The 12,389-nt window shown below is 40.8% G+C and overlaps 1 protein-coding gene and 3 long non-coding RNA genes across 4 annotated transcripts in view; all 4 read left to right on the top strand.

The window, feature by feature from the left end:
- The window catches only part of LOC138957289 (neurofascin-like), a 43,052-nt gene extending 42,998 nt beyond the window's left edge, over positions 1–54 (top strand). Inside the window, exon 7 of the mRNA XM_070328424.1 lies at positions 1–54. This exon is cut by the window's left edge and continues 17 nt beyond it. Within this exon, the coding sequence (XP_070184525.1) occupies positions 1–54 (54 nt within the window).
- An 896-nt stretch (positions 55–950) lies between these two features.
- LOC138957287 (uncharacterized) lies at positions 951–2,359 on the top strand. The gene is made up of 2 exons (XR_011452986.1): positions 951–1,821; positions 1,924–2,359. It is a non-coding gene; the product is annotated as an uncharacterized lncRNA (long non-coding RNA).
- Positions 2,360–3,154: 795 nt separating this feature from the next.
- On the top strand, positions 3,155–5,855 carry LOC138957286 (uncharacterized). Its single transcript, XR_011452985.1, has 2 exons — positions 3,155–5,318; positions 5,421–5,855. It is a non-coding gene; the product is annotated as an uncharacterized lncRNA (long non-coding RNA).
- A 2,346-nt stretch (positions 5,856–8,201) lies between these two features.
- LOC138957290 (uncharacterized) lies at positions 8,202–11,051 on the top strand. Its single transcript, XR_011452989.1, has 3 exons — positions 8,202–8,257; positions 9,249–9,382; positions 10,679–11,051. It is a non-coding gene; the product is annotated as an uncharacterized lncRNA (long non-coding RNA).
- The last annotated feature ends 1,338 nt before the right edge of the window (positions 11,052–12,389 follow it).

The raw sequence follows: 12,389 nt of genomic DNA, 5'->3' as shown, positions 1-12,389 counted from the left end.
GCGGTGACGTGCGATGACACCTTCTCCATTTGTAGCTTGACCATTTGCGGGTAGGTCTACAGCTTCTTCTTCTCCTCCTCTGTCTTACCACCACGCCACTGCGCCCGTCGAAGTCGACAGCAATTAACATACCACATCGACACCAATTATCAACACAACTCAGATCCCAAACTGGTGAAAGCTTGTACAATCATTAGGCACAGCAGAATTCCAAATCGCACTGTCAAGTTGATTCTTCACAAACGCACGCAAACACGCACACACACACGCGCGCACACACGCACGCACACGCTCACACACACACACGCGCGCACGCACGCGCACACACACACACACACACACACACACACACACACACACACATACACACACATACACACACACATCCCTCTCTCACAGAATGTAAAAATCAACACAAAAAAATTTCTGACAGTTACACGATGTTCGTTTTAAATGTGGACATAAACAGGGGCAGAGGTCAATGCGGAACACAAACCACAGCAATGTTCACTGTACATATGTGTGTTGACTGTGTGTGTGTGTTAATAATATTTTTGTTCACTGTGTGTGTGTTGATATTTTTTGCAGTGTTTGTTGTGTTTATAATAGTGTGTATTGTTTGTGTGTCAATATGTGTGTGCACTGCCAGGGCCGGACGCTAATGTGTTTATATGAGTGTTCAATGTGTGTGTGTGTGTTTTGATATGTTTGTTCACTGTGTGTGTTCAAATACTTGTTCACTGTGTGTGTTCAAATACTTGTTCACTGTGTGTTAACATTCGTGTTCACTGTGTCTGTTTACACACTTGTTCACTCTGTGTGTTTATAAACTTGTTCACTGTGTGTTTAAATACTTGTTCACTGTGTGTGTTCAAATACGTGTTCACTGCGTGTGTTCAAATACTTATTCGCTGTGTGTGTTAAAATACTTCTTCACTGTGTATGTTATTGTGAGCTTGGGAACGACAGTTACGGTACACATGCACTTTTGTGCATCCGCGTGAACTCGTGGTACCTCTATACTATCGGGGATCCATTAAGGTTTCCGAGACTGAGTTTCATTTCTATTGAATTGGTCTCGCGGAATAGCCGATTCTAAAATTTGCATAGGTAAAACGATTGCTTTTTTTGTACAAGCCTCTGGAGTAAATTTTGTGATTAATGTTTTTGTGAACAAGAAACAATTGACAGGTGGTTTTGTTCCATCTCCTTTTTCTCTCCGCCGCGATGTAAAGTTGAATAGTTGAAGGCGACGTTAGGCACTAATTAAAGACAGTGGGGCTGCCTGACACCCCGCGAGTTGAATGGGTTAATCTTGTGACACCGGTGCACAGGATGTGAACGCTAAAACTGTGCTTTTGCTTGGAATCTTTGAGGGAAGAAGAGCGTGTATTTGGTGCGGCGTGTTTTTAATGCCGTTGTTTTGTGACATGTCTGTCACGGCCGGAAATCTTTCCGGAATGTGAGGATTCTTTTGCTGGTAGGTTAAAACAATTTTCTTTCTGTAAATGGGTAGGCGGTGAAAAGAATAATATGTTGTTTGGGGGGAGGATATATTTGAATGTTCAAGTAGATTGTTTTGTGAGTTGGGATGGTTGGGAAGATTTTTGTGTGTGAATGCTTTAGAAGACCGTTGTTTGAGAGAACGGTATATGTATTGTAGGCATGTTATTTGGTAGGAATGATGTGTTTTGTTGTTTAACGAGTTAGCTTGTGGTAGTTGAAATTGTTGATTTGTTTACGTATGCTTACGGCGTGCATTCTGTGGTTTGCAGGATGTCGGAGCGTGCGACGGGGTTTCAGTAGACGGGGTTTAGTTAGGTCTGTTCGGGTTCTAGTTAGATTCAGGTCTTTCTTTCTAGAGGGGTTTGGGTTTTAGTTATGTTTGTTCTGGTTTAGTTAGGTCTTTCCGGGTTTAGCTAGGTCTTTTTCTTTTTTTAGTGGGTCGTAGATTTGTTTTTATAGACTAGGTTTTGTTAGTGAAGAGTAGTTAGATTTAGTGGAGAGATTTTGGTCAGATTTTGTTAGAGTTTTTGTAGATTTGGTTTTTTTTAAAGAATTGTTTTTTTAGGTTGTTTTTTTAGATTTCGTTTGTTTTAAATTAGAGTCTCATTGTGTGTTTTTTGGATTAAAGTTGAGAGTGAAGATTTAGAGTAGAGTGTAGTTTGGGGAAAGGATTTGGTGTGTTTTAAAGGGTATCTTTAGGGAAAGAATGTAGTTTTAGAATGAAGAGTGAGAATATTGTTTGTTTTGAAGTTGTTTAGTCCTATACAGTGAAAGTTGTATTTGAAGATAAACCCCCGTTATCCCACATTTTCCCCATTTCATCGTATGGAATAAAAGAACCTGGGTAATATAACTTGTGTCGTCTGCTTTAGTGTTTGAGTTCAGTACGAAAGAGGAAAGTAGATTGGCGCACGGTTACATTTGGCGCTGCGGAGCAAGGGTGGGTAGGGGGTGTTACTGTTAGGGCTAGGAATAGAGTAGGTTAGGGGACCCCGTCGCACAGGGAGAGGATGGCAGGCATGCAGTCCGGACGCGGGCTGGTGTCGAGGAGACAGACGTGTGTGAAGTTGGAGGGAGTCCGGGCGTGACGTCGACGGATGCGGCTTTGTTGTCAACATTGCCATTTAGTTTGTTAATCCGTGGAAGAAAGGATTACAGTGATTAACATTTCTTTTTATTCTGTTAATCCACAGAAGAAGGACTTCAACGATTAACATTTCTTCGGACGTTTGTGAAAGACTGTTTGCACACCGTGCAAAGAGACAGAGTTGGGGAGTGGACCAGCACTGGAAGAGTGTGTTCGATTATGTTGATTTGATATTATGACGGACATGTGTAGTTGTATGTTTGATTACGCTACAATGATGTGATTACTAACACTTGTGGTTGTATGTATGGGTGTTAGTGTGGTTTTTGTTGCAAGCCGTGTGCTTGGGGCGTGAGTATTGCGCTTGCCGGTTGATTTGTTTCAAGGATCGAAACATGGTGAACAACATAATGTTGAAATACCGTCATATCATACATATTGGAAGGGAAAAGGATGGTGAAGGAAGGAAGGAAGGATTGTGAAGGAAGGAAGGAAGGATTGTGAAGGAAGGAAGGAGAGTGATGGTGAAGAAGAGAAGGATATATATCATATTAAACTTCATATACTGTAGACAGGGTGCCTGGGACGCATTCAACTTGTATCAGTTTACCACAAGGACGCCCAGAGGTGGTGGTATTTGACGGGTTTTATGTTGTCTCTAGCCGATTGTCTACGCGCACACATTCTAATTTGTTTGAGCATGGCGTCTCCAGCCTCGTACGCCTCAGGAGCAAAGTATGCTACCTGTAAGGGATTAGATAACCTTTTTCTTCCTTTTTGCTCTCTGCTATCGTTTGGTTTGTCTTTACTGTCTTCTCCGCTCCCACTTTCTAATTCTCTTGGCTGCACTTTTTTAGGGATTCTTGGGTTTGTGTATGGCGTCTCCAGCCTCGTACGCCTCAGGAGCAAAGTATGCTACCTGTAAGGAATTAGATGACCTTTTTCTTCCTTTTTGCTCTCTGCTATCATTTGGTTTGTCTTTACTGTTTTCTCCGCTCTCACTTTTACTGTCTCCTCTGCTCTCGCTATTTTCTTGGTGGTATTTTTTTAGAATTTGAGTTCTGGCGCTTATTGATGTCTTTGTTTGAAGACAGGGTGTACATTGGTTTTGTTTATTAGAATTAATATTAGTGGATTTTTGAAATAGATTCTGAAGGATTGTATGGTTGCCTATGAATACTCCTGTTGAATGGTTTAATTGTGATGAGTGACATTAGGTTATTGCTGATTTTTGACTAAAGGTTTGATATTCTGGGTGAGTTTTAAGGACTTCCAGTTTTTTCATTGCCTTGGCAAGTGGTCATTTTGTTAGTTGATTAGAAGATTGTGTTGCCAAGTACAGTTGGGATACAAAGAGGGGACATGCATTGATAAATCGTAAAGGTTGTCAGTATTTTGTTCTGATGTATGCTCAAGAGAGATCAGATGCTTTGATAAATCGTAAAGATTGTCAACATTTTGTTCTGATGTATGCTCAAGAGAGATAAAATATTTGATAAGTCGTAAAGATTATCATTATTGGTTATCTGGCAAGTGGTGAACATAATTCTTTGTAAAGTGAACCATGGAACTGCCTCTGTTAAGGATGAGTTGTGATTTTTTGTCAACTTGTGTGAGTTGGATGTCGACAGGAGATATGATTATTGGCACGGGAAGGATTATGTGAAATGTGTATTTCAGAACATTTAATTTTGGAGAAATATTGTATTAGTCAGTTGATGGTTGTTTTTGTGTGAAAGTTTTTGAAATGATTTGAGGATGGAGAATATTATGTTCTTGGGAGGTTAAATATTTTTTTGAATTTTTCTGATTCTGGCATGTCGCCAGGAGACGACAGTCTAAGTTGGGGAGGATGTGAGCTTGGGAACGACAGTTACGGTACACATGCACTTGTGTGCATCCGTGTGAACTCGTGGTACCTCTATACTATCGGGGATCCATTAAGGTTTCCGAGACTGAGTTTCATTTCTATTGAATTGGTCTCGCGGAATAGCCGATTCTAAAATTTGCATAGGTAAAACGATTGCTTTTTTTGTACAAGCCTCTGGAGTAAATTTTGTGATTAATGTTTTTGTGAACAAGAAACAATTGACAGGTGGTTTTGTTCCATCTCCTTTTTCTCTCCGCCGCGATGTAAAGTTGAATAGTTGAAGGCGACGTTAGGCACTAATTAAAGACAGTGGGGCTGCCTGACACCCCGCGAGTTGAATGGGTTAATCTTGTGACACCGGTGCACAGGATGTGAACGCTAAAACTGTGCTTTTGCTTGGAATCTTTGAGGGAAGAAGAGCGTGTATTTGGTGCGGCGTGTTTTTAATGCCGTTGTTTTGTGACATGTCTGTCACGGCCGGAAATCTTTCCGGAATGTGAGGATTCTTTTGCTGGTAGGTTAAAACAATTTTCTTTCTGTAAATGGGTAGGCGGTGAAAAGAATAATATGTTGTTTGGGGGGAGGATATATTTGAATGTTCAAGTAGATTGTTTTGTGAGTTGGGATGGTTGGGAAGATTTTTGTGTGTGAATGCTTTAGAAGACCGTTGTTTGAGAGAACGGTATATGTATTGTAGGCATGTTATTTGGTAGGAATGATGTGTTTTGTTGTTTAACGAGTTAGCTTGTGGTAGTTGAAATTGTTGATTTGTTTACGTATGCTTACGGCGTGCATTCTGTGGTTTGCAGGATGTCGGAGCGTGCGACGGGGTTTCAGTAGACGGGGTTTAGTTAGGTCTGTTCGGGTTCTAGTTAGATTCAGGTCTTTCTTTCTAGAGGGGTTTGGGTTTTAGTTATGTTTGTTCTGGTTTAGTTAGGTCTTTCCGGGTTTAGCTAGGTCTTTTTCTTTTTTTAGTGGGTCGTAGATTTGTTTTTATAGACTAGGTTTTGTTAGTGAAGAGTAGTTAGATTTAGTGGAGAGATTTTGGTCAGATTTTGTTAGAGTTTTTGTAGATTTGGTTTTGTTTAAAGAATTGTTTTTTAAGTTGTTTTTTTAGATTTCGTTTGTTTTAAATTAGAGTCTCATTGTGGGTTTTTTTGATTAAAGTTGAGAGTGAGGATTTAGAGTAGAGTGTAGTTTGGGGAAAGGATTTGGTGTGTTTTAAAGGGTATCTTTAGGGAAAGAATGTAGTTTTAGAATGAAGAGTGAGAATATTGTTTTTTTTTAAGTTGTTTAGTCCTATACAGTGAAAGTTGTATTTGAAGATAAACCCCCGTTATCCCACATTTTCCCCATTTCATCGTATGGAATAAAAGAACCTGGGTAATATAACTTGTGTCGTCTGCTTTAGTGTTTGAGTTCAGTACGAAAGAGGAAAGTAGATTGGCGCACGGTTACATTAACATACTTGTTCACTGTGTGTGTTTACACACTTGTTCACTTTGTGTGTTAACATGCTTGTTCACTTTGTGTGTTAACATACTTGTTCACTCTGTGTGTTTACATACTTGTTCACTGTGTGTGTTAACATGCTTGTTCACTTTGTGTGTTTACATACTTGTTCACTCTGTGTGTTTACATACTTGTTCACTTTGTGCGTTTACATACTTGTTCACTGTGTGTGTTTACATACTTGTTCACTGTGTGTGCGAACATACTTGTTCACTGTGTGTGTGCAAATACTTGTTCACTGTGTGTGTGCAAATACTTGTTCACTGTGTGTGTGCAAATACTTGTTCACTGTGTGTGTTTACATACTTGTTCACTGTGTGTGTTTGAATACTTGTTCACTGTGTGTGTTTACATACTTGTTCACTGTGTGTGTTTACATACTTGTGCACTGTGTGTGTTTACATACTTGTTCACTGTGTGTGTTTACAGACTTGTTCACTTTGTGTGTTTTCATACTTGTTCACTTTGTGCGTTTACATACTTGTTCACTGTGTGCGTTTACATACTTGTTCACTGTGTGTATTCAAATACTTGTTGACTGTGTGTGTTCATATACTTGTTCGCTGTGTGGCTTTAAGTACGTGTTCACTGTGTGTGTTTAAATACTTGTTCACTGTCTGTGTTTACATACTTGTTCACTCTGTGTGTTAACATACTTGTTCACTGTGTGTGTTTACATACTTGTTCACTGTGTGTTTGAATACTTGTTCACTGTGTGTGTTTACACACTTGTTCACTTTGTGTGTTTACATACTTGTTCACTGTGTGTGTTTACATACTTGTTCACTGTGTGTGTTAACATGCTTGTTCACTTTGTGTGTTTACATACTTGTTCACTGTGTGTGTTAACATGCTTGTTCACTCTGTGTGTTTACATACTTGTTCACTTTGTGTGTTTACATACTTGTTCACTCTGTGTGTTTACATACTTGTTCACTTTGTGCGTTTACATACTTGTTCACTGTGTGTGTTTACATACTTGTTCACTGTGTGCGTTTACATACTTGTTCACTGTGTGTATTCAAATACTTGTTGACTGTGTGTGTTCATATACTTGTTCGCTGTGTGGCTTTAAGTACGTGTTCACTGTGTGTGTTCAAATTCGTGTTCACTGTGTGTGTTTACATATTTGTTCACTGTGTGTGTTTGAATACTTGTTCACTGTGTGTGTTTACATACTTGTTCACTGTGTGTTTGAATACTTGTTCACTGTGTGTGTTTACACACTTGTTCACTTTGTGTGTTTACATACTTGTTCACTGTGTGTGTTTACAGACTTGTTCACTTTGTGTGTTTTCATACTTGTTCACTGTGTGTGTTAACATGCTTGTTCACTCTGTGTGTTAACATACTTGTTCACTTTCTATGTTCAAATACTTGTTCACTCTGTGTGTTAACATACTTGTTCACTCTGTGTGTTTACATACTTGTTCACTTTGTGTGTTTACATACTTGTTCACTGTGTGTGTTTACATACTTGTTCACTGTGTGTGCGAACATACTTGTTCACTGTGTGTGTGCAAATAATTGTTCACTGTGTGTGTTTGAATACTTGTTCACTGTGTGTGCGAACATACTTGTTCACTGTGTGTGTTTGAATACTTGTTCACTGTGTGTGTTTGAATACTTGTTCACTGTGTGTGTTTACACACTTGTTCACTTTGTGTGTTTACATACTTGTTCACCTTGTGTGTTTACAAACTTGTTCACTGTGTGTGTTTACTTACTTGTTCACTGTGTGTGTTTGAATACTTGTTCACTGTGTGTGTTTACACACTTGTTCACTTTGTGTGTTTACATACTTGTTCACTGTGTGTGTTTACAGACTTGTTCACTTTGTGTGTTTTCATACTTGTTCACTTTGTGCGTTTACATACTTGTTCACTCTGTGTGTTTACATACTTGTTCACTGTGTGTGTTAACATGCTTGTTCACTTTGTGTGTTTACATACTTGTTCACTGTGTGTGTTAACATGCTTGTTCACTCTGTGTGTTAACATACTTGTTCACTTTCTATGTTCAAATACTTGTTCACTCTGTGTGTTAACATACTTGTTCACTCTGTGTATTCAAATACTTGTTGACTGTGTGTGTTCATATACTTGTTCGCTGTGTGGCTTTAAGTACGTGTTCACTGTGTGTGTTCAAATACTTGTTCACTGTGTGTTAACATACGTGTTCACTGTGTCTGTTCGCATGTTTGTTCACAGTGGTCATTGTCCCCGGCTGCGGACTGCCAGAACTCCGCCGATCCCGTGTTAGGCACCGATACCTACACTGAGGTACCTATGCTAATTATATACATGCTCAATATCCACTGAGCTATCAAGAAAATAAGTTCTTGATTATATCAAGCAATGAGGTCATTGTTTGATTTATGAGGTCACAGGTTAGTGTCTGTGGTATTATCCTTATCCTTATCCTTATTCTGTCTTGGCTAGACTAAGGATGTCAGAAATTTCAAATGAGGTCACTTCAGAGTCTGAGCAGACATGTGTTTTGTCCTCACTGGCCTATTATTAATGGAATCATCCCGACTACAACTGGGTCTAACAAGGAAGAATTGCAATGTTTTTTGTGTGTATTTTGCTTCACCACGCCCACCCCCACCCCCCCCCCCCCCCCCAACAAAAGAAAAAAAGAAACAAAGAAAAAGAAAACAAATGAGTGTTCATTATGAGGCTAGTCATATTGACGGGAAGAGGGGGGAGGAGGGGGGGAATGGGAAAAGTGTGTATCTTTGATAATTGAATGAATTGACACAGGTCGAATTAGGATCAAGTTACGATATCAATGATTACACAATCAACGTTCTCGTGAACATTACTTTATGAAGCTGTAACAGCAAATATTTTATTTTCGATTCACATGAGACATAGGCTACTCCATAAGGTGAGTCTAGTAAGCAATTGCTTCTATTTTCCCTTTCTTTAAATGGGACGTATTTCTAGGTTCGGTTTCCCGTTGTGGTAAAGTGTATTTTGATGTGTCGCGACGGGGGACACCTGGACGAGTATTTGAAATATGTTCTTCTTATGTGCTGATGACCAATTTAATTTCCTTTGTTGGATCAATAAAATGTTATGAGTTATGAGTTATGAGTTAAACCTCGAACTCGAACTTACGTCGATACAGCAACACACTGTTCAAGACAGCGCGCTACTGCTTGAACCATGGACCATGAACTATTGCAAAATGATGTTCCTATTTATGTTGTGTTTTGTGTCAGTGTGTGTCTTATATCTTTTTTTGTTTTTGTTTTTGTACTTGCAGAATTCATCCATATGTCGATCCTCGATACACGCTGGGGTGCTTGGGGTGACAGAATCAGGCACCGTTGTCTGGATGAGCACCGCACACACCGCCCCCTTCACTGCTTCTCTCCGCCACGGCGTTACTTCTATGGCGTAAGTATGATGAACATCGCACCACGGCGTTACTTCTCTGGCGTATGATGAACATCGCACCACGGCGTTACCTCTATGGCGTAAGTATGATGAACATCGCACCACGGCGTTACTTCTCTGGCGTATGATGAACATCGCACCACGGCGTTAGCTCTATGGCGTAAGTATGATGAACATCGCACCACGGCGTTAGCTCTATGGCGTAAGTATGATGGACACTGCACCTCGACGTTACCTGAATGGCGTAAGTATGATGAACACTGCACGACGTTACCTCTATGGCGTGAGTATGATGAACACTCTAACAAGACGTTACCTGTATGGCGTAAGTATGATGTACACTGCACCACGGCGTTGCCTCTATGGCGTAAGAATTGTTTCTTCTTCTTCTTCTTCTTCTTCTTCTTCTTCTTCTTCTTCTTCTTCTTCTTCTTCTTCTCCATCTTCTTCTTCTTCTTCTTCTTCTTCTTCTTCTTCTTCTTCTTCTTCTTCTTCTTCTTCTTCTTCTTCTTCTTCTTTTTCTTCTTCTTAATTCTTCTTCTTCATCATCTTCTTCTTCTTCTTCTTCTTCTTCTTCTTCTTCTTCTTCTTCTTCTTCTTCTTCTTCTTCTTCTTCTTCTTCTTCTTCTTCTTCTTCTTCTTCTTCTTCTTCTACTTCGTTCACGGGCTTTTACATGTATGACATTTTTCACCCCACCAAAATGGTAAGCAACCATACGCCGCTTTTGGGGGATGCTTGGTTGGTATTTTCGTGTTTCTATGCTACCCACGAAACTCTGACACAAAAACACACGCCCACACACTCAAACGCACATGCACACACACACAAACATACGCACACGCACAGACATATAAGCTAACACACGAACGCACACAGACACAGACAGACAGACTGACACACACACACGCACACATACACACGCACCGACACACACACACACACACACACACACACACACACACACACACACACACACACACACACACACACACACACACCGCCACCACCACCCAACCTACCTTACCACCACCACAAACCTTCCATACACATCTAAACAAATGTACCAACCAGCATAGTTACGCAGACAACCAACCTGTAACATTCCTCTACTTGTCATGTCCACCAGGAAGGGGAAGTGTGTAATGTTGTATTGTTTTGGTCACGTACAATAAGCTTCTGCTTGCGTTCCTGTCCCCGTTGCATGCTGCTAATAGTTTCATGTCATTTATTCTAAATACAATTTCGTTTAAACCAACGTGTTATCATGTTTTTCTGTCATATTTGTTTCCCGACAGCGGCGGAGCGGAGAACCTAGCGGCAACACCGGTTGGCCTAGACAGCACCAATCACTGAATGCCGCAGGCAGCAGGTCGTCACCACAACCATGTCTGTGTTTAAAGACACCCTTCCTTGTCGTGCAAAAGTTCGGTTCACCGTCTGAGGTCTTGAAAGGGTTTTACATGAGATAAGACGATCCACTGGGTGAGGTGTTACAATAATACAGTATGGTTTACATGAGATAAGACGATCCACTTGGTGAGGTGTTACAATAATACAGTATGGTTTACATGAGATAAGACGACCCACTTGGTGAGGTGTTACAATAATACAGTATGGTTTGAGGCTTATGAGGCTTATATCGCGCGTATTCTGTGGGTACAGTTCTAAGCGCAGAGATTTATTTTTTATTTTTTTATATTTTTATTTTATGCAATTTATATTGCGCACATATTGAAGGCGCAGGGATTTATTTATGCTGTGTGAGATGGAATTTTTTTTACACAATACATAACGCATTCACATCGGCCAGCAGATCGCAGCCATTTCGGCGCATATCCTACTTTTCACGGCCTATTATTCCAAGTCACACGGGTATTTTGGTGGACATTTTTATCAATGCCTATACAATTTTGCCAGGAAAGACCCTTTTGTCAATCGTGGGATCTTTAACGTGCACACCCCAATGTAGTGTACACGAATATTACAGTATGTCTGTATGGGTGCCCAGTGTGCATAAAGGGAATTTTGTGATGAAATAATGAGAGAAAATGTAAGTTTTACGCCCTCACGGCAAAGCCATCAGGGGCATGTTACACGGGAAAACCCGGCAATTTCGCTGATAGCTCTTTATGACATGAATTCTTGAAACATTCAATCTCAGAGTGTCGAGGTGTGGTATGTATCCAATAACAGAGATGCTCAAAAGGATTTGAGCTGGTGAATCAAACTGATTACACGGAGGAAACATACCTTTCAGTGGATTTGCAAAATCTGGATTGGAAAACAACAACAACAACAACAACAAAAACATCATTTTACTGGGATTTACATTAGTGTTTCCTGGGTCGGGGAGTAAGCTTTAGTTGCAGGATCATGGAGAACAGACCAGATTATTTTGCTGGAGTAAAGGTACCGAAAGCTGCCGGACATGCTCGCTACTTGTGTGGAACTGAGCGGGTGAAAGATGTGGGTGTTTTGGTGGTGCTGAGCGGGTGAAAGATGTGGGTGTTTTGGTGGTGCTGAGCGGGTGAAAGATGTGGGTGTTTTGGTGGTGCTGAGCGGGTGAAAGATGTGGGTGTTTTGGTGGTGCTGAGCGGGTGAAAAATGTGGGTGTTTTGGTGGTGCTGAGCGGGTGAAAGATGTGGGTGTTTTGGTGGTGCTGAGCGGGTGAAAGATGTGGGTGTTTTGGTGGTGCTGAGCGGGTGAAAGATGTGGGTGTTTTGGTGGTGCTGAGCGGGTGAAAGATGTGGGTGTTTTGGTGGTGCTGAGCGGGTGAAAGATGTGGGTGTTTTGGTGGTGCTGAGCGTGTTTGCGTCTATCTGTGAGCGTGCGTGTCTGTGTGTGTGTACATGTGTATGTGTGTATGTATGTCGGTGTGTTTATGTGTGTACGTGGGTGTTTGTGTGTGTGTGTGTGTGTGTGTGTGTGTGTTTGTTTACATGTATGTGATTGTGTGTGTGTGTGTGCGTGTGTGTGCGTGTGTGTGTGTGTGTGTGTAAAGACCGA

The sequence above is a fragment of the Littorina saxatilis genome, unplaced genomic scaffold (assembly GCF_037325665.1).
Source record: "Littorina saxatilis isolate snail1 unplaced genomic scaffold, US_GU_Lsax_2.0 scaffold_448, whole genome shotgun sequence".
Taxonomy (NCBI): Eukaryota; Metazoa; Mollusca; class Gastropoda; order Littorinimorpha; family Littorinidae; genus Littorina; species Littorina saxatilis.
Note: the sequence above shows the minus strand (reverse complement) of the source record. Positions and strands in the feature narration are given on the sequence as shown.